The 26,397-nt window shown below is 50.9% G+C and overlaps 1 protein-coding gene across 3 annotated transcripts in view; it reads left to right on the forward strand.

Moving 5' to 3' along the window:
• Cul9 (cullin 9) overlaps positions 1–26,397 on the forward strand; it is a 43,456-nt gene that overhangs the window by 2,323 nt on the left and 14,736 nt on the right. For all 3 annotated transcript variants that reach the window (XR_007979433.1, XM_052192430.1, XM_052192429.1), the window contains exons 2-26: positions 652–1,255; positions 2,319–2,473; positions 3,416–3,916; positions 4,895–5,030; positions 5,148–5,341; positions 5,583–5,982; positions 6,319–6,511; positions 12,791–12,998; positions 15,982–16,178; positions 16,505–16,722; positions 17,470–17,716; positions 17,793–17,898; positions 18,324–18,551; positions 18,815–18,905; positions 19,035–19,206; positions 20,844–20,949; positions 21,386–21,481; positions 21,667–21,842; positions 21,966–22,099; positions 22,443–22,610; positions 22,788–22,891; positions 22,969–23,151; positions 23,246–23,406; positions 23,655–23,883; positions 23,965–24,151. Coding sequence is in view for 2 of the 3 variants with exons in the window: in XM_052192430.1 (XP_052048390.1) it covers positions 661–1,255; positions 2,319–2,473; positions 3,416–3,916; positions 4,895–5,030; positions 5,148–5,341; positions 5,583–5,982; positions 6,319–6,511; positions 12,791–12,998; positions 15,982–16,178; positions 16,505–16,722; positions 17,470–17,716; positions 17,793–17,898; positions 18,324–18,551; positions 18,815–18,905; positions 19,035–19,206; positions 20,844–20,949; positions 21,386–21,481; positions 21,667–21,842; positions 21,966–22,099; positions 22,443–22,610; positions 22,788–22,891; positions 22,969–23,151; positions 23,246–23,406; positions 23,655–23,883; positions 23,965–24,151 (5,185 nt within the window). In the remaining variant the exon portion in view is untranslated. The remainder of the gene's footprint in view (positions 1–651; positions 1,256–2,318; positions 2,474–3,415; positions 3,917–4,894; positions 5,031–5,147; positions 5,342–5,582; positions 5,983–6,318; positions 6,512–12,790; positions 12,999–15,981; positions 16,179–16,504; positions 16,723–17,469; positions 17,717–17,792; positions 17,899–18,323; positions 18,552–18,814; positions 18,906–19,034; positions 19,207–20,843; positions 20,950–21,385; positions 21,482–21,666; positions 21,843–21,965; positions 22,100–22,442; positions 22,611–22,787; positions 22,892–22,968; positions 23,152–23,245; positions 23,407–23,654; positions 23,884–23,964; positions 24,152–26,397) is intronic.

The raw sequence follows: 26,397 nt of genomic DNA on the forward strand, positions 1-26,397 counted from the left end.
GGATCTCTTTCCTGTCTATCCTCGTTTCTCTTCTATCTAGTTAGTGTTAGGAGATGAAATGGAGGCGGGGGGTGGGGGTGGGGGGTGGGCACTCCGGATAAAGCATAGGAAAAAGGAGAACCCACAAAGTAGCAAAGACCAGCTTACACCTCCCCACCCCCACCCCACCTCCTACCCCCACCCCCCACAGTGCTAGGGATTACACTCAGGGCCTCTCTCACATACTCTCTCACAAGGTGCTTGGCTTTCTTTTGGGGGGGGGTTTGGATTTTTTCACGACAGGGTTTCTCTGTGTAGCCCTGGCTGTCCTGAAACTCACTCTGTAGACCAGGCTGGCCTGGAACTCAGAAATCCGCCTGCCTCTGCCTCCTGGGATTAAAGGCGTGCCCCACTACTGCCCGCCCAGCCCCCTACCTTTCCTGAAATGCTTTCATTGCATCTCCTAGCTCTGTTCATGCCGTTCTTCTTTTATATAATATGTATGTTATATAAATATAATACTTGTTTACTCCATCCTATTCTCTTTTATTGTGCTCTAAATTCCACCATGCAACCCGCCCATTCCCACCCACCTCACTTATGCCTCAAGACACTACCACACTCCATGTAGTCGTCTCACATACTGCCTATCTGTCTCCTTGTGTATCCCAGGCGATCAGGATGGTAGGGGAACGGCGAGCAGGGGACCTTATGGTACCCTTGGGGCCTCGGCTGCAGGCATACCCTGAAGAACTCATTCGACAGAGGCCTGGCCATGACGGCCATCCTGAGTACCTGATCCGCTGGAGTGTCCTCAAGTGTAGTGAAGAGGGCAAAGCCAGCTTAGAGGAGGAGAAGACAGAGCATCTCCTCATGTGGCTGTCAGCCCCAGAGGTCTACGCCAACTGCCCCATGCTTCTGCGGGAGCGGTCGCTATCTAAAGGCCCGCAGTACGAACCCGCCGGAGAGGTGGGAGGCTTCCCCCGGGACCCTGGAGGCCTGGATGAGTTGGCAATGGCCGAGATGGAGGCCGATGTGCGCTCGCTGGTGCGCAGGGCTGCCAGGCAGCTGGCGGAGGGCGGGGCCTCGAGCCTGACGGCGGCAGTGCTTCACACCATCCACGTGCTCAGTGCCTATGCCAGCATCGGGCCTCTCACTGGAGTCTTCAGGGAGACAGGAGCCCTGGATCTGCTCATGCACATGCTGTGCAATCCCGAGCCTCAGATCCGTCGGAGTGCGGGCAAGATGCTGCAGGCTCTGGCAGCCCATGATGCTGGTAAGAGGAGGGGGGAGGGGAGCAGTGGAGAGGTGGGGGTGGGGCACACGGAGTAAGAAAAGAGATAGCGGAGAGTTCCCAACCGTTACTTAGTAAGTAGCAACTCAAGGTAAAAGAAACATAGATGAACGGGTTATTCCTGGTACACACGGGACTAAAAGCTCAGGGTTTATCTGCCACTGGCGTGTATGGTAGAGAATAAAGCACGCAGATTTGCATCAGTTGAATGTCTGAGATGTGTTTTTTGGTTGTGAAATTAGTATGGGGAGTGTTATAGCCAACTTTAAAAACAAATTAAAATATCCTCACAGTTGCATGCCTTTAATCCTAGCACTTGGGAGCCAGAGCCAGGTAGCGCTCTGCCAGTTCAAAGCCAGCATAGTCTACATAGTGAGAACCTGTCTTGAGAAAGCAATCAGTACACAGATATAGTAATTGTAAATCTTGTAGCCAGACTTTTTCTATTTGTGGGTTCTTTTTCCTTACCTTTTACGCCCCCTCCCCGTTTTACCCTCTATCACTAGATAAGAAAGAAGGATGGGGGCAACAGGGAGAGACCCCCAAATCTAATTTATTGTTTTTTCTTTGAGCACAACTACTAACAAACTGCAGCTAACCCCCCAGTATGACCAACAACCACTCACCCTACCTACTGGGGGTCAAGCATTTATACAGCCTCTGAAAAGTTCCCAGAATTCCAAATATCACAGTCAGAGAAAGGAGCTGACAAAACCATGATTCTGCTAGATCACGAGGCAAATCATAGATGCTGCAAAGCAGTCCCAGATCCCACAGCTGAGATTAAAAAGGAAACATAGGATATTTCTGTGATTTTTAAAGAAACCAAAATTCCAGAATTCTCCCTCCAAAGCTTAGTAGCATGGCGTTATGTTTCAGTTCTCTGGGTGTATGTGCTTGTGCTAGATTACGTGTAAAGTATATTTCTTGCTTTGGTTCTTGGCCCCAGAGAAGTTTAAAGCCTCCAGGGAAGGAGAAGGCCTAGGCTAGGCAGGGGACGGTGTTAAGCAACGAGGAGGAGATCTGGACCCGGTCTGGCTTGCAGGGAGCCGGGCTCACGTCCTGCTGTCGCTGAGCCAGCACGAGGGCATCGAGCAGCACATGGATTTTGACAGCCGCTACACTTTATTGGAGCTGTTTGCAGAGACCACGTCCACGGAGGAACACTGCATGGCCTTGGAAGGCGTCCCCCTTCCTCAGGTACTCTGCCAGCTGTGTACCCAGGGATGCTGGATATTCTATTAGTACCATTTCTCAAACCACTGTGATTCAGGACTGCAGGTTAGCCTCTGAATAGCCCGGAGAGCTAACCAAAAAAAAAGGCTCATGACCCCTTTTCAACCTCTTCGGTTTAGAACGTCTAGTACCAAAACCCAAGAATAGGATCTGGGAAGATGGCTCAGCAGGTTAAAGCTCTTGCCATAGAAGTAGCTAACCAGATTTTGGATCCTCAGAACCCACACTAAACTGGGTGGCTTATTCTGCCTACAGTCCTAGCAGGCAAGAGAGAGAGAGAGAGAAGGGATCTTCCAGGCAAGGCAGGCAGCCACATCAGCTAACATGGTAAGCTCTGTGTTCAGCGACAGAGTCTGTCTTGGTATGTAAGGTGGAAAGAGATGAAGGAAGACAGCCGCTACCAACCTTGGGCCACCATACCTGTGTGCACACATGTGCGCTTGTACCCTCAGACACATGTACCACGTACATATACCACACACAAAAGTATACACAAAAGCAAACATAAGAATCTGTGGTTTAAGATAATTCCTTTATGGGCTAGAGATGGAGAAATGGTTCAGCAGCTTAGAACAATGGCTGTTCTACCAGAGGATCCAGGTTCAATTCCCAGCACCCACATGGCAGCTCACAACCATCTGTAACTCTAGTTCCAAAAGATCTAATTGCCCTTTCTAGCCTCCACAGGCCCCAGACACATATGTGGTACACAGACATACACACAGGTAAAACACCTGCGCTCATAATTTTTTAAAAGAGATTCCATTGCGTTTCCTAGACACATCTGAGCATCATAGGCCTAGCAATGAGGCCTTCACATTGGTCTATAGAGGAAGATGCTGAGGGGCTGGGGGGTGGAAGGCAGGGGGAGGTGGACCTAAACCAAGGGTTGGATCTCTCCTGCAGATCCCCGGAAAGCTGCTCTTCTCCCTGGTGAAGCGCTACCTCTGTGTCACCTCCCTGCTGGATCAGCTGAATAACAGCCCGGAGTCAGGAGCTGGGGACCAGAGCTCCCCATGTCTCACAAAGGAGAAGACCCGGGGTCAGCGGGAGCTGGAGTTCAGTATGGCAGTGGGCAGCCTCATTTCAGAGCTGGTGCGGAGCATGGGCTGGGCACGGAACCTCAGTGAGCAGGGCGCTTCGCCGCCCCGGCCATCCCGGTCCATCTTCCAGCCGTGCCTCTCGGGCCCTCCGCTGCTGCTGCCCACCGTGGTCACTACACCCAGGAAGCAAGGGCGGACCTTCCGCAGTCGTTCTGAGTTTTCCAGCCGCAGTGGTTATGGAGAATATGTCCAGCAGACGGTGCAGCCCGGCATGCGTGTTCGCATCCTGGATGACTATGAGGAGATCAGTGCTGGGGACGAGGGCGAGTTCCAGCAAAGCAACAATGGGGTGCCCCCTGTGCAGGTGGGCTTGGATGCTGCTGGGCTCCGAGGGATCCAGTCTGTGGGCGGCTGGGGAGCTCGGAGGTTCCGATGTGCCACCCAAGGAGAAAACCCTCAGGCGTGGCCCGAGGATGTAACTCGGTCAATAGAATGCTTGCCCAGCATACAGGAGGCCCTGGGTTTGAGCCCAGCACCACATAAAACAGGGCCTGCTGTCACAGGCTTGAAATCTCAGAACTGGAGAGGAATTACAGCTCACGGTCATCTTTGGCTAGATAGCCAGCTTGAGGGTAGCTGTTTCAATGACAGAAAGAAAGGAGAGCCAGGCGTGGTGGCATGGCTCTAAGCCCAGCACTTACAAGGGGGAAGCAGGCAGATCTCTGTAGTTTTGAGGTCAACCTGGGCTACATGACAAACCCCAGGACAGCCAGGGCTACATAGAACCTATCTAAACGATGATGATGATGCTATAAAGAAGAGGAAAGAAAACCTCCAGTTGTGGAGTTGTTATAAAAAAGAATCAGTACAAGAGAGGGTTCAATTTTATTTGTTTGGGTTTTTTGGGGGGGGGTTTCGAGACAGGGTTTCTCTGTGTAGCCCTGGCTGTCCTGGAACTCATTCTGTAGAGCAGGCTGGCCTCGAACTCAGAAATCCGCCTTCCTCTGCTTCCCAAGTGCTGGGATTACAGGCATGCACCACCATGCCCGGCCTGAGGGTTCAATTTTAATGGGCAGAGAAAATTTGGTGGCGGTAGGTGGGCTGTGAGGTCACAGGAACTCATACCCAGGAGGCCAAAGTGAGAGCCTGAGATGCCTCCAGTGCGGTCAACAGGGCAAGATGTGAGGGTGTGCAAGTGTGCCGTGAAGGTTAGGAAGGAAGGCAGGGCCCACTGACTCCCACAGCGGCAGGAAGCCTTGAGCTGTGTGGAGAGCAGTCTAGGCCTCGCCAGCTGTGGTCGGGCCCAGAGCTCAGAGCCTTCCTACCCTTCATTTTCCTCCAGGTCTTCTGGCAGTCAACTGGCCGTACCTACTGGGTACACTGGCACATGCTAGAGATCCTGGGGCCCGAGGAAGCTACTGGGGATTCAGCACCAGCAGCTGTGGAGAAGGGAGGAGGGGCAACTGTACTGGGCCCAGGTGAGCCCAGGAGAGGGTGCGGATGGATGGATAGACCGTTTGAAACAGAGGAGCTAAACCACTGCCGAGCAGAGGCTGCTCCAGAGGCTCAGAAACTGACGGTTCCCCTCTCCTCAGCGTGTCCCTCCTGGGACTGGAAGCCAGCACATGGCCTGTACTCACTGCCGTATCTCCAGCCTGAACCACAGCAGAATGAGGAGCCAGGGTGCCTGAGCCAGGCAGAGTGGTGGGAGCTACTTTTCTTCATCAAGAAGCTGGACTTGTGTGAGCAGCAAACAATTCTCCAGAATCTGCACGAGAAACTGGATGAGGTACCAGACATCTGAGAGGTGGGGCTAGAGCTAGGCACTCCAGGGGGAATTCTGACTGTGGAATGAGTCACTCAGGAGGAGGAGGAGCTAACGGTTGAAGCCTGTGGAGGTCCTGCTGGTGGGCAGCATGCTCTGAGGCTCTAGTATGCTGGGGTGTGAGCAACTGCAGGGGTGACTCTTCCCTGGCTGTTCCTAGGAACTTGTGCCTCTTTGTCCCTGAACGGGACTTTTGTATTGGCAGGCCCTGGGAGAAAAGGCTCTGGGAGAGCTCTCCGTGCCTGTGGAGATGGCTGAGGGCATGCTGCAGGTTCTCAGTAACCGCTTAGAGGGTGGCAACCGCTGCGACCTGCTCAACTCCCATGTCTACGCCAAGTATGGGCTACCGCCCACAGAACTGGGGAGCGTGCCTTCCTCACAGAGTCGCTCCTGCACCCCAGAGCCAGAGGAGGGGTCACAGTCTGCCGCCAGTTTCTCAGAGGAGGAGCCCTGCAATGTGAAAGCTGTGCCCCTAAAGGCAGAGATGGAGCCCATCGGTGCAAAGATGGAGTCCCCCAAAGCTCAGAGCGACTCCCAGCTGTTTAATCAGCTTCTGGTGGCTGAGGGGATGGCCCTGTCCCCTGAAACACAGGAGGCAGCTACTGGTGAGTTCGGTTCTGGGAAGGAAGGCAAGGACGTTAGAAGACTTGGATTGCTCCAGTGTTCGTGGGTAGAGGGAGGGCAAGCCAGGGAGGAAGGGTCCTTCCTGGGGAAAAGCCTGTGGACACCCACGTGTCTCTCTTTGGGAGAGGAGAGTCTGTTTCACAGGCATCTCCATCTTGAATGTGTAACTAGATCCTTCATGTACCATTGGAAAAGCTATGAACGCTGAGCTACAGTAGTGAATACTGTTGATACCATACTGGACTTGATTTGTAAGAACTTGCAGCCTAGAGGAATGACAACTGTTTTAGCCACTGCCTTTCCCTCACTAATTGCAGAGATGGCCCGAGCCTTGCGGGGTCCAGGTCCACGCAGCTCCCTGGATCAGCATGTGGCAGCGGTCTTGGCCACTGTGCAGATCTCCAGCCTGGATACAAACCTGCAGCTTTCGGGGCTCGGTGCCCTGTCCCAGGCTGTGGAGGAGGTCACTGAGCGGGACCACCCCCTGGTCCGTCCTGACAGATCACTGAGGTTGGCGGTGTTGCTTGGGAAGGGCTTGGGTCACAGCTGAGCCATTCAGGGCCATGGGGGGAGGGGAGAGCCGTGAAATCAAGAGGTAGAAAGGCAGGGGATGGAGGATGGAGGAAGGGCAGGCGAGGACTGGCGGTGGGCGGGCTCAAAGGGTGGGCGGGCTCAAAGAGTGGGTGGGCTCAAACGGTGGGCGGGCTCAAAGGGTGAAGGACTCCCGAGAATTCACATGTGTGCACCCATTAAGTCTGTCTCCCAGCACAGACATGAAGCCATTAGTCCAGTATTATTAATATCATTATTATAGTTTTCAGAGAAAACTGAGAATTTTAGTTACTTGCTCAGAGTTCTACAGAGCCAGAGCCAGGTTCCAAAACTAGGTCCTTTGAGCTCTAGTTTTTTTTTTTTGTTTTTTTTTTTTAATTTTTTTCAAGCCAGGTATGGTGGCACATGCCTAATACTAACCCTTGGGAGGATTCTGAGCTCGAAGCTAGCTCGCCTAAACTTTTTCTCTCTCCTTTTTCTTCTGTCCCTACTTTCTTTGTATTTTAAACTTTTTTTTAAAAATCTGATTTCTTTATTACACAAGTGCACTTTCATTCTTAAAACAGTTCACATAAAATTACTGACTGAAAAGCCCTGCGGGGTGTGGCGGTGTGTCATACCTATCTATAATTACAGAACTCACAAGTTGGAAGCAAATTTGAGGTCAGTCTGGAAAGAAAGGAAAAAAATTAGAGTGGGTTAGTAAGAAACAAGAGGAGAGAGAAGCAGGAGTCAGCTCTGTGCTGTCTTAGGGCTCTGATCCTGCATCAAAGCTTAGAAAAAAGAAGTGGGGGGGGGGGCTTCCTATCTTTCTATGGCTGTTGTCGGACGGACCAAGCAGACCGCCAACAGGTTTAGTTTGTAATTGCTGTCTGGGGATAGAGACAGCTCAGTGGTTAGGAGTACTTGCTGTTGGTCCAAAGAGCCTGAGTTCGATTCCCAGCACCCACGTTAGGCAGCTACTACTCACAAACACCTGTTACTCCATCTCCAGGTGACCTGATTCCTCTTCTGGCCTCCACAGTCAGCTGCACAGGTACATATCTACAGACAGACACGCGCACTATAGTATTTTAAAAAGTGTAAATTACGTCTTTTTAAAACCCTAATGCATAAAAGCATTAAAACTGTGTATATTATGTAAGTGGAAATAGCATTTAATGTGTGTTTTAGCGTCTGTGGAATTTCTTTGTGCCCACTCTGTGTCTGTTAGAGCAATTTCTCAGTGTCGGTCTTCACAGAGCCATTTATTGTTTTCATCGATGTGTAAAACTGTGATGTGGTTTCTGCCCAGTTCAAGTACACGACTCTCCTGTCTCCATTCCTCTACCATGGCCAGCACACTACTGCTGCTTTTCTTTAAAAGATTAATTTATTTATTTCATGTATGTGAGTACACTGGAGCTATCTTCGGACACACCTGAAGAGGGTGTCAGATCTCGTTACAGATCATTGTAAACTACAGTCTGGTTGCTGGGATTTAAACTCAGGACCTCTGGGAGAACAGTCAGTGCTCTTAACTGCTGAGCCATTTCTCCAGCCCATAGTATTCCTTCTTAATGGATCAGACGGGCACATTGTGTGTGTGTGTGTGTGTGCATGTGCACGTGTGCCAGCATATACTGTGGCATGTTTGTGGAGAACAGAGGACAACTCGAGCAAGTTGGTTCTCGATGCACTGTGTGGCTTCTGCGGATCAAATGCAGGACATCAGCCTTGGCAACAGGGTCTTTACCCACAGTGCTTGTCTGTGTTAACTTTGTTGTATTTCCATAAATATCTTTTTTCTACTTTTGTCGAGCTGTTGCCTTTTTCATATAGATTTAAAGGCATTCTTACATTATTTTTTTATCTGTGTTTAAAACATTTTGTTTACATATTTTAAAAAATTGTGTTCACTTTATTTTTGTGATCACAAGAGAATAGTTCGTGTAAAGAGTTAGAATATAGATGTGAGCCGGGCAGTGGTGGCGCACGCCTGTAATCCAGCACTCTGGGAAGCAGAGGCAGGCGGATTTCTGATTTTGAGGCCAGCCTGGTCTACAGAGTGAGTTCCAGGACAGCCAGGGCTACACAGAGAAACCCTGTCTCAGAAAAAAAAAAAAAAGAGCATAGATGTAAAGGTGGTGTCTTTAATCTCAGCACTCCGGGCAAAGCCAGGCATGTCTCTATAAGGTCATGGCTAATAAGTTTCAGGCTAGACAAGACTACATAGAGAGACATTGTCTACAAAAAGAAGGAAGAGCAGAAGGAAGGAAGGAAGGAAGGAAGGAAAAGGAAAGCTAGAAAGAGATAAAAAACGATCCAAAAGTGCTTCCCTGCAGATATTCAGTGCTAATGTTTTGGTGAACATTTCAACTTGCACTTTACCTTGGTCATAGCCACTATCCCTATTAGAGTAAGTAGTTCACACCCAGTCCTGGTTTGCAGCGGTGTGTGGCGAAGCCCGCCTCTGATCTTAGCACTTGGGAAGCAGAGGCAGGAGAATGTGATATCAAATAAAAGCAGTGAGCTCGTACTGCAAACCCAGCTGAGCGTTTATTCTGTTTAATCCCACTTGTCATAGGCTCTGAGGCAATAGATCAGAATAGAACTCTGCCTCTGAGCTCTTCCCCAGAGGGTCAGCCTCTGCTATGTTCTTTCTCTGAGTGGATGCCAGCCACCTCCCTAGGCGACAATGACAAAGTGTCAGTGCCTGCTCTCACCCTCACTCACAACCAGCACTTTTTTGTGAAGGGGAAGGTTCTATTGTGAGATGGAGTCTCACACTGTATTGCCTGGCTGACTTTGACTTGTGATCCTCCCATGCCAGTTATTGGCCTTGGTATCCATGTGGTGGGTAAACTGAGGCAGGCAGCCTTTGGGGGTCAGTGCTTAGAGCCACTGACTGGTATGGATCCAGATACCTACAGGGACTGCTGTCAAAGGCAGCCAGAGAGTAGAGAAGCTACTCAGCAGACTTTTCTCTGAGGGAACAAAGCTTAGTTTGCTGGGGCTAGCACTCCCTGTGGCTGGTAGAAAAGGAAAACTATGAACTTTTAACTCCTTGGGGCCAGGGAGAAAGAAGGAAAAGGAAAAAATACACACACACACACACACACACACACACACTGAATGGCTGAAACAAAAGGTAGAGTTCAATAACTTCATACACACAAATATGTCCTATTTGCATACATACATGCATGCATGCATAATACAGAAGTACAGACAGATGTGCATATATACATACATGTATACATATATACATAATACAGAAGTACAGACAGACATATACACATTCACACATGGAATAGTTAGAGCAAAGCTCCAGCACGCAGGCTCCAAGCATTTCATTCATACATACATACATACATACATACATGCATGCATACATATATGCATACATACATATACATACATACATGTATACATACATGCATACGTACATACATGCATGCATACATACACATATACATATATACATACATGCATACATATATACATACATATATATACAATTGATGCATGGAGCAAGCTCCAACACGTGCCTGGACAAGCTTTACACATATCTATACATACATACATACATACATACACACACACACACACACACATAGTCATGGTTAATGGGTGGAAGGAACAACATGCCAACCCCATTCATACAAACCCTACACATATACATGCATGCACACAGTTAATGGATGGAAGGAGCCATGGTCCAGCCCTCCACACTTTATTCTTTCTTCCATAGCTTATATATCCCAGCAAAATCTTTCAAGCAGTATAAAATTACAGTATGGTAACATTTTGGTTTTTTTCTAGTGAATGATTATGAAAAAAACAATGTATTCTTCAATGTGTTTACAAGAAATAACATTACATAGTACAGGTAAAGAAAACAGATTATTCCCCCAAATCCATGTACATTGGTAACTAAGCGACTTGTTATAGATTACCACAGTGTAAGCAAGCAGGGCAGTTCTCTCAGCCAGCTTCTCTTGCAGGCAGGAGGCAATTTGTGGTTACAAAGAAAGGAGTAATTATTTATCTTTAAAAGTAATCTTGTAAGAATTATAAAAGAGTTACAAGTCTTAACTTTTATATAAAAATCAGCCTTATCTACCTTAAATGCTCAGACTGTGTATCTACTCATCATCCATTCTTAAGAAATCACATCAGGAAGCTGAGGGCAAAATGCGTATAGGAAGTCAGTGGTCACAGTCCCGCCTCAGTGACAATCCTGTCAGCCAGGGCTGCGTTGTTCTTGCTCCCTGACCATAAAGCTCCCAGCTTAACTGGTGAGAGCGCGCCTTTCTCAACTTCAGCTTGTTCCCTAAGATTGACTACCTCAGAGCCAGTAGCAAAAACATCTCAGCCTACCTTCACTAACAATATGATGTTACCAAATGTTTTCTAAGGGTGGTGGTCATTGTTGACCATCTGTGTCTCTAAGTCCTTCTCTAGGGTGGTGCTAGGATCATTACTCTGCTCCAGCAGCAGTGCCAGACAGATCAAGCACTGTTACTGTGAGTGCCAAGGATACTGCCCAGGGAGGGGCAGAGATGCTTCCCAGGGAGGGGCTGGAAGACCCTTAGCAAGCATTTTCATCTAATTCTTGATCAAGAGGGACTGAGGGCAGCAAGTGGAGCAGACCTCTGTAACAGTGTGAAGTCCTCAGGACTTGTGGGCGTGGTCATCAGGGCGTGTGGGCGTGGTCCTCAGGATGTGTGGTCCTCAGGGCCACAGCAAGGCTTACCCTCAGCAATCTCACCCACCCCCACCCCCTGACAGTGTTTTTTTCCTGCCAGTTTTCTCCAGCTCCTGCTGTTTGCCTCTTGTGTTTGTAGTGACTTTCAATGTGCCAAGGTTTTTAGGTTGCTATAGTTTTCAACGTTTTATAGCTTCTAAAAGCTTCTGCCCTATCAGAAGGAAGATTCTTGGCTGAAGAGATGCCTCAGGCATCTGTTTTAGAGGACTCAGTTTACCTCCAAGTACCCACACCAGGAGGCTCACAGACTCCTGTAAACTCCAGCTTCCAGGGAATCAGTGCCCCCTCCAGGCTTTTGCATATGTGACCACACACACACACACACACACAATTTAAAATAAAAATAAAATCTTAATTAAAAAAGTCCATCTATTTTAGGGTTAGAAAAATATATCGCTTTTTGGTGTATGTTTGTACACTTGTGGGGGGGGGATGTTTACAAGGAGGTCAGATGTTGGGGGTCTTCGTCAATCTCTCTTCATCTGAGCTTTTGAGATAGTGTCTCTCACTGAAGCCAGAGCTCATGGATCTGGCGAGGCCTGCTGGCCAGCCACAAGCTCACCAATGTGGTGAGGTGGGCTGACCAGCCGCCAGCCCGAGGGTCTCAGCCCGAGGGTCTTCCTGTCTGCCTCCTCAGCCACAGGCTTTCTCATGTGGATTCTAGAGATTTAGAGTCAAGTCTTGATGTTTGTAAAGCAAGTACTTCACTGACTGAGCCATCCAGCTTCCGGAAAAATATTTTCTTGTTTTCTAACAATACTTACTACTTCTGATTTTTGTTGTTGTTGTTTTGTTTTGTTTTTTAACATCTATTTCAAATCTCTCTGTTCTTCAGGCAGGCAAGATGGCGTCACATTTGCCCATCTCTCTTTGGTGCTAGGGACTGAACCCAAGGCTTCACCCAACATGGTGTGCCACCGGTGTGCCGACTCTGAACTACATCGGACCCCAGCCCAAGAGCACTCTGGGCTTGTTGTTTGCTTGCAGGGTTTTTGTGTTATTTTGTGTTTAGGCTTTTTAACTTTTGGAGAAAGGGTGTCACACTGTGTTTAAGGCAGTTCTTGGCAGTTCTTCTGTCTCCCTCCCAAATGCTGGCCTCACAACATGAGCCACCATGCCCAGAGCCGCCATCTGTTTCCCAGTGGCCCATTCTTGCTCCCTGGCTGAGATCTACCCTTACTTCTTTTGTTACCTCCTTATCTCTTACATGCTTTTGGTTATTTTTGGTTAACTAGAAGCATTATATTTTCCAGATATTTATGTATTCCCCCTCCCCTTCCTGGATCTGCCTGCTATTTTATTTTAAACTTTTAAGCCATTTGATTAGAATGACTTTAAATCTATAGCTTTATTTGGAAAGAGGAAGCAGGGGCAGTTAGGATACAGAAAGGAAGGGTCAGGAGTGAGACTGAGGCTGGGGAGCAGGAGGGGGAGGGGTACGCAAGGCTCCTTGGTGTGGGGAGTCCCAGTGTCTTTTCTCTTCTCAGAGAGAAGCTCGTAAAGACGCTGGTGGATTTGCTGACCAACCAGGTGGGGGAGAAGATGGTGGTGGCGCTAGCCCTGCGCCTCCTCTACCTGCTCATGACCAAGCACGAATGGCGCCCGCTCTTCGCCAGGGAGGGTGGCATCTACGCTGTGCTGATCTGCATGCGAGAATACAAGACATCTGTCTTGGTGCAGCAGGCAGGACTGGCAGTGAGTACACTGGGTGGGGCCTGGCAGAGAATTAGTGAGTGACAGGTAGGGGGGTGGCTACAGACCCTGAAGGGCTCCTCCTGTACTGATTCAGACCAGGTCTTGGGTAGTGAAGTAGGAAGACATAGAGAACTTTAAGTATGCGATCTGGGGGGTGGAGAGATGGCTCAGTGGTTAAGAGCACTGGCTGCTCTTCCTGAGGTCCTGAGTTCAGTTCCCAGCAACCATGTGGTAGCTCACAACCATCTGTATTGGGATTTGATGCCCTCTTCTGGTGTATCTGAAGATACTCACATAACACAAATAATTCTTGTTTAAAAGAGAATGTGATCTGGCCGGACGGTGGTGGCGCATGCATCACCCAGCACTCTGGGAGGCAGAGGCAGGTAGATTTCTGAGCTCGAGGCCAGCCTGGTCTACAGAGTGAGTTCCAGGACAGCCAGGGCTACACAGAGAAACCCTGTCTTGAAAAAAACAAATCCAAAAAAACAAAAAAAAAAACAAAACCCAAAAAAACAAAAAAGAAAGAAAGAAAGAAAGAAAGAAAGAAAGAAAGAAAGAAAGAAAGAAAGAAAGAAAGAAAGAAAGAAAGAAAAAGAAAAAAAGAAAAAAGAAAAAAAGAATGTGCTTGCTTTGGGAGCTGGATGGACTGTAGCTGGGTGGACATGGAGCTGGGCGCATGGCTGCAGGGAGGTAGGACGGAGTGTTTAAGAAATCAAGAGCTGGTGAGCAGCTCTGGGCAAAGGTGCTTGCTTCTAAGTCTGACAACCTGAGCTCCGTCCCTGGAGCCCACATGGTGAAAGGAAAGAGCCGACAACTTGAAAAAAGAAAGACAGACAGACAGACAGATGGATAGATAGATACTTGATAGATAGACAGACTGACAGGTACTGTCTTAGGGTCTTATTGCTGTGAGGAGACACTATGACCACAGAAACTCTTATAAAGGAAAATATTTAATTGGGGCTGGCTCACAGTTTCAGAAGGAAACAAGTCCACTCTCAGCATGGCAGGAGCATGGCATTGTCCAGACAGGCCTGGTGCTGGAGCTGAGCCTTCTGCATCTTGATCCACAGGAGGCGAGAGACCGTGCCACACTGGGCATAGCTTGAGCATAGGAGACCTCAAAGCCTGCCTTCACAGGGACACGCTTCTTACAAGGCCACACCTCCTCATAGTGCCACTCCCTCTGGGCCAAGCCTTCACACACATGGGTCTATGGGGCCGTTCCTGTTCCACCACAGATGCTTAGGTTTAGAATTAAGCGGCTGGGTCGCGAGAGCGCTGCTAACTGGGAGCATGTGACAGGAAGAGCAGCTTGAGGAGAAGGGCAGGAGTTTAGTCTTTCAGCGTGTTCATTGTCCCTCACTTAAATTCCAGGTAGGTGGAGGCCAAAGACTACCATCACAGATATGACAGTGTGTGCTAGTGTATAGACATAGCCCCTCTGGGTTTGAGTAAAGCAGACTGTTCTGCCATTGCCCTGCCACCTCAGCCACACAGCAGGGAAGGAAGGCGATGCCCAGAGAGCTCGCTCACAGGAAGTCAGCTCCCGACCACTCCTGATAGAGGTCCGTGCTGTATGGAATGGGCATTTGGCTGTGTGTAGCCCAGTGTCCCTGAAGGAAAGAAGCCTCATCCAGAGCAGTTCTGAAAATGGATTTATTCACATTCTCTCTCTCCCTCCCTCTCCTCCTTCTTCTTCTTCTTCTTCTTCTTCTTCTTCTTCTTCTTCTTCTTCTTCTTCTTCTTCTTCTTCTCTCTCTCTCTCTCTCTCTCTCTCTCTCTCTCTCTCTCTCTCTCTCTCTCTCTCAGCAGACATGCCCACATGTCTGCTCAGAGCAGACTGACCTGGGAGGTCCAGATTTAGTTCCTTTATAGCGTTGCTTGGGGTCTGTGCCTTCCAAGAGTAGCCAGACATTATGTAAGCCATCAGTATGCAAAACTATTTTCTGATCCTCTCAAATTGCATGACCAAAAAACATAACATTTACTCTGAAATTCATATCCTTGCCCCGGACAGACTTAACAGCCTCTTGTTTCTAGCTTGAAGTCTATAGAGCCTAGCTACCCAGGGTACACTCTGGTGATCACAGGAAAATGCTTCTCTTGGTGTGTCTGAGCCTCACCTGAGTCATCCTGAATCTTACCTTGAGGCCAGTCCATTCCCCGGGTATTTTTTTCAGAGAGACAGCTTTACGGTAGAGATACCTTTCCCTTGGAAGTATCATGTTTGCTTCTCATTTCATTGCCTCTGTAATACCAGAAGGTAAAACTTCACATTATAAACACTTTTCCACAGGAGTAGAAGAGATTGCCTAGCGATGGAGGGGAGAAGGAGACAGAGGACTGTAGTTGAGGACCAGGCAGAGAAATATAGAAAGATAGGAGGGATGCCAGGGTGCTGCTCAGAGGCAGGACTCGGGAAAGGTAGGGGTGGTCGACAGGTGGGGGTGCAGCTTCAAGGAAAGCCTCAGAAGATAGCTGCAGGCCATTGTGATTCAGAAAGGGTGGTGTGCCCCCTTCAGAAGCCTTGGTTTGGGGAGCCTAGGAGTAGAGAGCAGCAACTGTAGACTTAGAATGTGCCCTTACATCCCTGCCTTTGCTCCTTTCCTTCCCTTCCCCTCCCCTCCCCTCCCTTCTTCTCCCTTTCCCTCCCCCTCCCCCCTCCTTTTCCCCCTCCTCCCCTCCTTTCCCCTCCCCTCCCCTCTTCTCCTCTCTCCTTTCCTCCCCTCCTTTCCCCTCCCCTCATGTCCCTTCACCTTCTGTTCCATTTCCATTTCTTGTGTGACCTGTCTGCCAACAGTCCTGCTGCTCCAGGGTTTGGGGTCTAGAGTGATGACAGTAGTGTCCTCTTTCCCTTTGGGGTGGGGCTGGGGGCTGAACCTAGGGCCTTCTGTGCTGGGTGAGCACTCTCCCACTAGGCTGTATTCCTAGTGATAGCTCTGCCCACACCCTAACTACCCCTGCATCTTTCTTTCAGGCGCTCAAGATGCTAGCCATTGCTAATTCCTCTGAGGCCCCTGCTTTCGTCACCAGCCGAGATCCCATCCAGCCTCTGTTTGATACCCAGATGACCAGAGAGATCTTCGCCAGCATCGACTCCGCCACACGTCCCGGCTCTGAGAGCTTGCTCCTCAGTGTTCCTGCAGCTGTGATCCTGATGCTGAACACTGAGGGGTCAGACGTCACCCTCCAGACTCTTAAATCCTTGCTGTACCCTAAAACTCCACTCCTCCGGGTTCATGTGCTTCACAGAAATTGTACCTATGTTGTCCCCTCTGGATAAACACTGTGGCCCTGTCAGAATGTCACTAGAAGAGAGACCAAGTGGATGTAGGTGGTTCCCAGGGGAGGCAGAAAAACTGACTCTCTGTCATGGGGTTAAGGTAGTGGCTCAAGGTCCGATGGCCAGGAGTCCTTCCTCAGAGGGACCGCCCAGCTGCCCCTGCCTCTCGCCTGTGTTGCACTCACTGTCAACTTCTCGGGTCATCCCTTCCTGCCAGGTGCTCCTCTGCGGTGAGGAACGGCCTGCTTCTACTCAACCTGCTTCTGTGTAATCACCACACGCTGGGAGACCAGATCATCACCCAGGAGCTGAGGGACACCTTGTTCAGGCACTCGGGGATAGCGCCGGGGACAGAGCCAATGCCCACCACGCGCACCATCCTCATGATGCTTCTCAGTCGCTACTCAGAGCCCTGGGCGAGTCCGGAGCGAGCAGGTACCATGGTGGACGGATGCTCTGCTGAGGAGCGCCGGAGCCCCGCTGCAGCCAGGAGTCAAACTGTACATTCTGGTCACTTAGTGAAGGTGCAGGAATCGTCAGGAAATGAGGGGAATCTTTAGGGCTCAAGCCAGAGAGTTTTTTGCGGGGATGGGAGGAAGTGTAATAAGTCCGAGGCCATGGAGCCCAGGCAAATCGCAAACTCTAGATCTTCTTGCCTCGGTCTCCCAGGTGTCAGCAGGACCCGTGTGCATCTCCATGGCATGTCTGATCTTAAGCAGAACTTGTTGACCAAAAGGAGGACTGTGGATGTCATAAGACATCTTTTATGTTTTAAAAATTAGGTAATAACGCAGACATATGGACACGGACTGCAATAAGCGGCATGCGTCCGTGAGTCTGTGAGTCTGAAGCCCCACACTCAGCAGTTTGGAGACGATCCCATCACTGCAGTACTGTTTATATATCGCTAGCATTTAATAGTGGAAGGCGACTGAGGGGGTCAACACAGCAATGTCCCTTACACTGTATTGCTTTTCAAGTATAGTTAGGTCTACACTGGGGACCAGAAAAGAAAATTTCTTATACTCTGATAAACTATGATATAGACATCCACGAGGTGGAAAGAAAGTTTGCGGGGTGGGATGTGGGGGGGGGGGCTTTCCGGATTGCACCGTTTGTTGGTTTGACTGACTTACAACATGCCTCTCATGCACATTTCCCTCTGGTGTGTCTGCCCTGCAGCACTGGAGACTCCCAGCACACAGGGTCAGGATGGGTCCCCCGAGTCACTCATCCGGTCCCTGGTGGGGGACCCGTCGGCAGAGCTCTTCCTGGACTTGGAGCGCGTGCTGTGCCATGAAGGAAGCCCCCAGAGTGCCATGAGGCCCCTCCTCAAGCGCCTCCAGCAGGAAACGCAGCCCTTCCTCCTGCTGCTGCGGACTCTGGATGCCCCTGGGCCCAACAGAACTCTGCTGCTCACGGTACTCAGGTAAAGGGTCCGTCCAGCTCCGTGCACAGGGACTGAACCACTGCTGGAGCTTGATTTGTTCCCTTCCCCTCCCCAGGGTCATGACGCGACTGCTGGATTATTCTGAGACAACGGTCCTCCCCTGGCATGAGGTCTTGGAGCCCTGCCTCAACTGCCTGAATGGGCCAAGCAGTGACTCTGAGGTACCGGATCCCCGGCAGGGGTTGGGGAGGGAAAGCAGAAGTTGGGGTGCTACCTGCCTAGTGACCTTCTAGAGGTTCAGCAGATCCTTGTAGATCTGAGGGTCTCGGGGCATGGTGGCCTCTGGAGGAAGGACAGGAAGGCTGGTGCCACTCAGCAAGCCAGACAGGCCTCACTATCTCCGAGCCAGGGTTTGTACATCGTGGAGCGATGTCAGACAAACGCTAGCTAGCTCTCGGGAACTGACTCAGTACTGCCGCTGACTCAGTCCCAGCACTTGAGTTACACTGTTCCACTCTCCTTGGTCCTCTCCTGGCCCTGCAGACTCCTCAGTCCCAGTCACTCTTCCCTCAGTGGGCCCAGTCCTCGCCCTTACATTCTCTATCCTTGCTTTCCTGGAAACTCATCCGCGTGGCCCTGGGCTCAGGTCGTCCAGGAGCTGACGTGTTTCCTGCACCGCCTGGCTCTGATGCACAAAGACTATGCAGTCGTGCTCTGCTGCCTGGGAGCCAAGGACGCCCTCTCCAAAGTCCTGGACAAGCACTCCGCTCAGCTCCTGCTGGCCTCAGAGCTCCGCCACCTGGTGACGGAGTGCGAGAAGTACGCCCAGCTCTACAGCAACCTCACCTCCAGCATCCTGGCCGGCTGCATCCAGGTGAGGAGGGGCAGCGGTGCAGAGCTGAGAGAAGAAAAGTAGCAAGGGGCGGGGCCTTCATGTGTCCATCTCTGAGATCCCAAGTGCAGCAGTGGCAGATCTCGACACTCGTCCCCAAGCTTTCCCCCTACGCGGTCCCATCAGAATTTGGTGAGAAGGGTTGAGCGCTCTGGTCCCGTCTGGTCCCTCTGGGCCTTCTTTCCTCCGTGCATGCTTCTGACTGTGCTTCCGCATTCCTTCTCTGCCCCGTGTCCTGGCTGCAGATGGTGCTGGGCCAGATTGAAGACCACAGGCGAACCTACAAGCCCATCAGTATCCCCTTCTTTGATGTCTTCCTCAGGCATCTCTGCCAGGGTTAGTACCCTCAGCCACGCCCCTGGCTCCCACCCTGCCTCTGCTCTCCCCCTCCCACTCTCCAGGACCTTCCCTTCTCCCTGACCCCGCTGTGATCCTCCATCCCTTTCCCCTTCCCCCCTCCCCCAGGCTCCAGTGTGGAAGTGAAGGAAGACAGGTGCTGGGAGAAGGTGGAGGTGTCCTCGAACCCACACCGGGCCAGCAAGCTGACGGACCGCAATCCCAAGACTTACTGGGAGTCCAACGGCAGCACCGGCTCCCACGCCATCACCTTGCACATGCACCGTGGTGTTCTTATCAGGTGTGAGCCCATTCGTTTGCACACATGCACACACAAGCCATCCTACTGTGCACCAGTGTATCTCCCACAGAGCACTGTCCCACAATGCCCTTAGTAAACTCTGTCCTCGTGGGACATTTCAAACTCATTTTGTGCAGCAAAAGCCCGGCTGACACATCAGCCTATTTGTGCTCTGCTGTGTGGACATCTTACTGTCTGAACCCACTCACTAGATCCTAACAGACACACGCACCACCATCTCGTGCTTAGAGACCAACAGTCCGCTTACCTAGTGCGTGTTAGTTCAAGACCAAGTATGCCAAGCACTGTACGAGGCTCCGAGGGTACAGGGGCAGTAAGAGACAAGGGGAGCCAGGCTCGCGTCAGTCAAGAGAATCAGGCTTGATGGTGCATGCGTATTATCGTCAGGAGCTGAGGCAGGAGGATGATGAGTTCAAGCCCAGGCTCCATATTGATGCCTGCGTCAAGGTGGGGAATAAAAGAGGAGACAGAGATAAAACAGCGTAACAAGAAAGTGTCACAGTCCAGGCACAGTGGCCTGCTGTCGCCTTTCTCCCTGGGCAGGAGGCTCAGTAGAACCAGTCTAAGCCGGTCAGGTCAATGTGAAGAGAAGAGCCTACTGGGGGGTAGAGGGCCAGGAGAAAGGATGCTGGGGCCAGCGGGGCTCAGAGAAGGCTTCCTTCCAGGAGCTGTTTGTTTCAGGCGGAGAGGCAGCATGCAGAATGGGAGACACAGGATGCTGCGCTGCAGGTCTTAAAATGCTGCCTAGGTGGCATGAGGGGTGCGCCACAGCGGCAGGGAGCAGCCAGGAGAGCGGGCACGTTCAGACCGTAGAGTTGGGAGGAACTTTGAACAAGTTCTGAAACTTGGGGATTCTTCCAAGGACTTTAAGAAACTAGTTTCATTTTTTAGTTGGTACTTGGGTAGAAGATTAGGGCTGGAGGCCAGACTATGGGGGTTGGAAGGCGTGTGTGGTCTAGTCAGGAAGTGTGCAGTGTGTCCAGTGAAGGGGCTGAGGGAACAGAGTGGACTGTGAGATGCTAAGAGAGAGAGAGTCTACAGGACTTGATGTTGGTTGGTGAGGGAAGCAGTGACCAGGTAGGTGGCCTGTTTCTTCCATGGGGGACAGAAATAGGAAGGGGGTGAGGTCCTATGGACAGATGATTGTCCCATGTTGTCATGCTGGCCTTGAGAAATCTGCTGGTCATGACATGGGAAAGTCTATTACGTGTACAGGATGGTATTAATTTGTTATTGAATTTAGTTTTTTTTAAAGATTTATTTATTATATGTAAGTACACTGTAGCTGTCTTCAGATACTCTAGAAGGGGGCATCAGATCTTGTTATAGATGGTTGTGAGCCACCATGTGGTTGTTGGGAATTGAACTCAGGACCTTTGGAAGAGCAGTCAGTGTGCTTTTAACTGCTGAGCCATCTCTACAGCCCAGAATCTAGGGGTTTAAATAAAACAACTTTAAAAAATATAAAGGGGAAATCTGGGGGTCTGGGGAAGATGGGCAGGACAGGAGCAGGGGGAGGACGAGGAGGAGGAGGACGAGGAGGAGGGGGAGGAGGAGAAAGAGAAGGGGGAGGAGGAGGCAGCCTGGTTCTTACTGCCTTCTTTCTCTTCCCTCAGGCAGCTGACCCTGCTTGTGGCCAGTGAGGATTCCAGTTATATGCCAGCCCGGGTGGTGGTGTTTGGAGGTGACAATGTTGGCTCCATCAGCACCGAACTTAACACGGTGGGGACCCTTTACAGTACCTCCCCATTACTGTGCACTCCCATCCCCCCACCCCACTTTTCTCAAGACCTGTGGGGAAGACCCATCTCTGGGGAATGGCTCTCAGTTCCTTCTGGGAAGGTCTCACCTCCCCTGGAGTGTGCCTGGGCAAGCGTACAGGCCATGCTGGTCCTAATGGCTGTCAGCGGTCCCCCCAGCCCTGCTCACTCTATCCCACTTTAGTTTTATATGTCTAAGTGTAGTCTGGGTGTGTGTGAGTACAGGTGATCGTAAAGACCAAAAGATCCCGAGAGCTAAAATCACAGGTGCTGGTAGCCACCCGCCATGGGTGCTGGGAACCAAACTCGAGAGCAGTATGCTTTTGTAATTGCCGAGACCCTCTCCATCCTGTCTCACTTCTTCAGTGATCTCTGCTTCCTCTGGCCTACCCTGTCAGGTGAACGTGATGCCCTCTGCCAGCCGGGTAATCCTCCTGGAGAACCTGACCCGCTTCTGGCCCATCATCCAGATCCGCATAAAGCGATGCCAGCAGGTAGGACCAGGAAGCCTAGAGTCTCCTTAGCAACAGCTTCAAGCCAGGCCGTTAGCCAGAGTTCCTTCTTGGGTAGCCTGGAGCTGCCCGGGGACCTAGGGGGTCCCAGAAAACTCTGAGGAATTCGAGGTGTGGTGCTTGGCTCTGGCGAGGTGGCGTAGGTAACACAACTGTGTATGCTGCAGGGTGGCATCGACACTCGAGTTCGGGGTGTGGAGGTGCTGGGCCCCAAGCCCACATTCTGGCCATTGTTCCGGGAGCAACTCTGCCGACGTACTTGTCTCTTCTACACAATTCGGGCACAAGCATGGAGCCGGGACATAGCAGAGGACCGCCAGCGCCTCCTGCAGCTCTATCCTAGGTGGGTGCGGCTCAGGAAGAAAGGCAGTCAGGGGCGGACACTGAGAAGCAGGGGCCTTAGAGCCTGAGCCGTGAGAGGAGAGGGAGTCTGCCTTTAATCTGGCCACATGCTTTTTATTTCCAGACTGAACAGAGTTTTGCGCCATGAACAGAATTTTGCCGATCGCTTCCTCCCTGATGACGAGGCCGCCCAAGCCCTGGGCAAGACCTGCTGGGAGGCGCTGGTCAGCCCCCTGGTGCAGAACATCACCTCTCCGGGTAACCACCCTCACCCTGACCCACACCCAGCTTCTCACAAATCTCAGGGGTCACTCGTGTTGGTATTCTTGGTTCTCTTGTCTCCTGGATTTGTCCCTCACAGCCTGTCTCCTCAATGTTCCTCTCTCCTTCCTACCCCACTGCTCCATGACACTGGGATTCGAGTCTTCCCTTCCACACCAGCCCTGCCTGTTGCCATGTCCCTGGGCTCTGGCTGAAGCCAGCTGTGGCGATGGAGGACTAGGGCTCGGCCTCCCTCAAATCTTTTGTCTAACGGGGCCTGCACCTTGATTTTCTGTCACCCCGCTTCACAGACACTCATTTGTGACCTCTCTTTTTTCAGACGCAGGGGGCGTGAGTTCCCTGGGATGGCTCCTGGATCAGTACCTGGAGCACAGGGGCTGCCAGCGGCAGGCAGCGGACTTTGCTTCTCAAGTTCGGCGCCTGTGCCGCTTGTTGGTCCACGTGGAAGCCCCTCCCGGGCCTTCTCCTGAGCCGTCCTCGCAGCCCTGTGAGTCCAGTGCAGCCTGTTGGGCTGAGAGTCTGTGCTGTGGGGCTGTCTGGCTCCTTCCTCCTCTGCTTCTCTAGGCCTCTGGAGCTTTGTGACCTTTCCAGGAGATGAACACTGAAGACCCGGGGCCCACTCCGACCGAGTGAAAGTCACTTCTTTGCCCTCTTGTTTCCACAGTCAGCAAGAACAGTAAGGGTCACGATGGAAGCCCGGCCCCGGTCCGTCCCAGCACCAGTCTTCGGAATATCACCCAGTGCTGGCTGAGCGTGGTGCAGGGACAGGTAGGCTGACAGAAGCCTGGCGGGCAGGACGGCACACACAGTTATCCCTTATGTCGCCTCTCACTCCGTCGTTTCAGGTCAGCAGATTCCTGGCCGCAGCCTGGAGGGCCTCAGACTTTGTGCCTCGTTACTGTGATCTCTACGAGCGCCTGCAGAGAGCGGGCTCAGAGCTGTTCGGGCCCCGTGCGGCCTTCACCCTGGCTCTGCGCAGTGGTTTCTCGGGAGCGCTGCTGCAGCAGTCCTTCCTCACCGCTGCTCATGTGAGTCCTGCCAAGTGCCAGGCCCTGGCTGCCGCCCTTTGCCATCTCCCACTGTTCCCCACATCCTGTCTGATGTCCGTTCTATTGTCCCCAGATAAGCGAGCAATTTGCTAGGCACATTGACCAGCAAATCCAGGGCGGTTTGCTCGGCGGAGCGGCTGGAGTGGAAATGCTAGCGCGACTCCAGCGGCATCTGGAGCCCATCATGGTCCTGTCTGGCCTTGAGCTGGCCACCACGTTTGAACACTTCTATCAGTGAGTCACATTCTGGAGTGGTCAGCAGCAGGAGGCTTAGAGGCCAGAGAAGGGAGGATTTGAGCGTTAAGGGGAGATGAGGCAGTTGTCGTGGGGAGTAGACCAGGGTAGTAGCCGTGTCCTTGGTAGGAATGAGGGGGTCCTGTGACTCATGTGAGCTGTAACAGACTCACCTTCTGGAGGAGAAGGCTGGGCCTGATCCACGCTGGTGCCCACCCTGAGCCCTGGGCTGGCTGTGTGTGCTGCAGGCACTACATGGCGGACCGGCTCCTGAACCTGGGCTCGAGCTGGCTGGAGGGGGCCGTGCTGGAGCAGATCGGGCCCTGCTTCCCCAGCCGCCTCCCCCAGCTGATGCTGCAGAGCCTGAGCATCTCAGAGGAGCTGCAGCGGCGCTTCCACCTCTTCCAGCTGCAGCAGCTCGACAGGCAGCTCTTGGAGCAGGGCGACCAGGAGGAGTGGCAGCCGGAGAAGGTGGAGGTGAGGACTAGGGAGGAGAGAAGGGCAGAAGGAGGGCACGGAGCCGCTAAGAGAGCTTCATGGGTCCCTCTGGTCCCCTAGGAGGAAGATGAGGGACAGGAGACTGGAAGGGAACCCTTTACAGAGCCGGGGCCAGCCGTTTCTGTCCTGGTTCTGTCGCCGCGCTGCTGGCCGGTCTCCCCACTGTGCTACCTGCACCACACCAGAAAGCTGCTTCCCCCGGAGTTCTGCGATGCCCTCGACCGCTTCTCCAGCTTCTACAGCCACAGTGAGGAGCTGGGGACAGGAAGCTGGAGCTTGGGATGCGCTCCGGGTGGCAGCAGAGGAGAAGGAGAGGCTGCCAGGCAGGAGTGTGCACATAGGATGAGAGGCTTCCTAGGCCGGGCAGTGTCTTGTGGGAGGGTGCAGAAGTGTGAGGAGAGCCACGCTGATGCTTGCGCTCTTCCGCAGCGCCCTGGGAACCAGCTCTGCTCGCGTTTTCTGTCTTCACGTTGTCTGCTCGCTTCACGTTCAGTCATGGGAACATCTTTCCAAATAAAAATATTGAAGGCTATTTATCCCCATCATTTTACTACATCCCATGGCTTTATTGTTGTTGTTGTTTTGGTTTTTGTTCTCCTACATTTTTGTCAGTATATAAGCAGTATTCATTAGAAGTGTTCAGTATATAGTACTCAGTAGAAGGCTTTAGATACCTCAAAGCAGCCATAATCAAGGTGGTCCCCAGATCAAGAGGCAGAGCATTTTAGCACCCAGCAGGCTTGTCCCGCATTTATCCTTTCCAGTCAGTATGTCCTTGTCTCTCCTGTCACCGGCAACTTTTGCCTGTACCTGTGCTTTATCTAGATGGGACCATGGCGTATATGCTGCGCGCGTCTGCTTTCTTGCACATAGCCTGGTGTCTGTGAGGATGGCCTCTGAAGCATTAGTTTTTGTTCTTTGGTTTGCTGAGTCTTATTTCATTGTGTGAATGAGTGTTCTTTCCTGTTCTTATGGGGCACTGAGGACAAGCCATATATAGGATTCTTGTATGTAATTTTTATTTTTATTGTTTTACTATGCATATGGGTGTTTTGCATATATATATATGTATATATATATATATATATATATATATATATATATATACACACACATGTGTACCACATGTATGCCTGGTACCCTCTGGAACTGGAGCAGACAATTCGAACCACCTTGTGGCTGACCCAGAACCTGGGTCCTCTGGAAGAGAGGCCATTGGTCTTAACCACAGAGCCATCTCTCCAGCACTATGTGTAATTTTTAAATATTTATTTTATGTGAGCATTTTACTGTATGTATGGATGTGTACCACGTGTATGGCTGGTGCTTGTGAAGGCCACAAGAGGGTTTTAGGTCCCTTAGGACTAGAGTTATGGAATGGTCAAGTCACCGAGTAGATGCTGGGAACTGAATCTGGGGCATCCATAATACTCTTAATTGCTGAGCCATCTCTCCAGCATTTCTATAGGATTTTGTATATTATTAGCTTCTTATTGTTCACTTCTAATAATTTTCTAATTTTTATTACTGTTTCTTTTAGATAGGGTCTTTCTGTGTAGCCCCGACTCACATGGCACTTACCCTGTGTACAGGCTGGTCTAGAAATCAGGCATCCTCCTGCCTCAGCCTGAGAGCCGAGACTAAAGGTGTGTGCTGTTTGGCCACTTCTTGGCTTTATTAGTTTACAAAAAGTATATTTTTTTAAACCTCCAAAAAATTGTTGGGGATGTAGGTCAGTCAGTACGGTCTTGCCTAGCTCACAAAAGACCCAGGATGCAAACCCAGCATCACACAAACCATGCTTAGTGGACCATGCCAGCAATGCCAGCCCTCAGGAGGTGTAGACAGTAGGATGAGGAGTTCAAGGACATACTTCGCTACATAGGGAGTTGGAGCCAGCCTGTGCTAGAGGCCATGTCTGAAAATCAACCCAGCTAGCTCAAATAAGTTTTTCATTTTATTTAATTTTAGATTTCTGCCTTCATTCCATTGTGATCAAAGAAGATCGTTTCTGCTAGCTTTATTCTGATTCTTTAATTTATTGATCCTTCATTTATGACCCAGTGGATGATAGGATTTTACAAGCGGTGATCAGGAGAAGATGTGTTGTTTGGTCGTTGGATTCATATTTCGTGAATCCCTTCCATTTCTCCATATTCTATGCCTTACTAACCCTGTCTGCCTCACCTGCTGCTGAGAGATGTGGCTCCAATTTACCCTTATGGCTGTGATTTTTCATGTTTTATTATTATGTGTGTGTATAGTATATATGACTGTGCACCACACGCTGCAAGCACAAAGCCAGAAGAGGGCATCGGATCTGCTGGGACTGGGACTGTGGGTGGTGGTGAGCTACCATGTGGGTGCTAGGAATCGAACCTGAGTTCTCTGTATGAGCAACGAGCGCTCTTAACCACTGAGCCAGCTCCCAGATTCTGCTGTGCTTAAAAAAAAAATTTTTGTAGCATGTCTCTATTGCTTCCTGCTGCCATG

The sequence above is a fragment of the Apodemus sylvaticus genome, chromosome 9, assembly GCF_947179515.1.
Source record: "Apodemus sylvaticus chromosome 9, mApoSyl1.1, whole genome shotgun sequence".
NCBI classification, from domain to species: Eukaryota; Metazoa; Chordata; class Mammalia; order Rodentia; family Muridae; genus Apodemus; species Apodemus sylvaticus.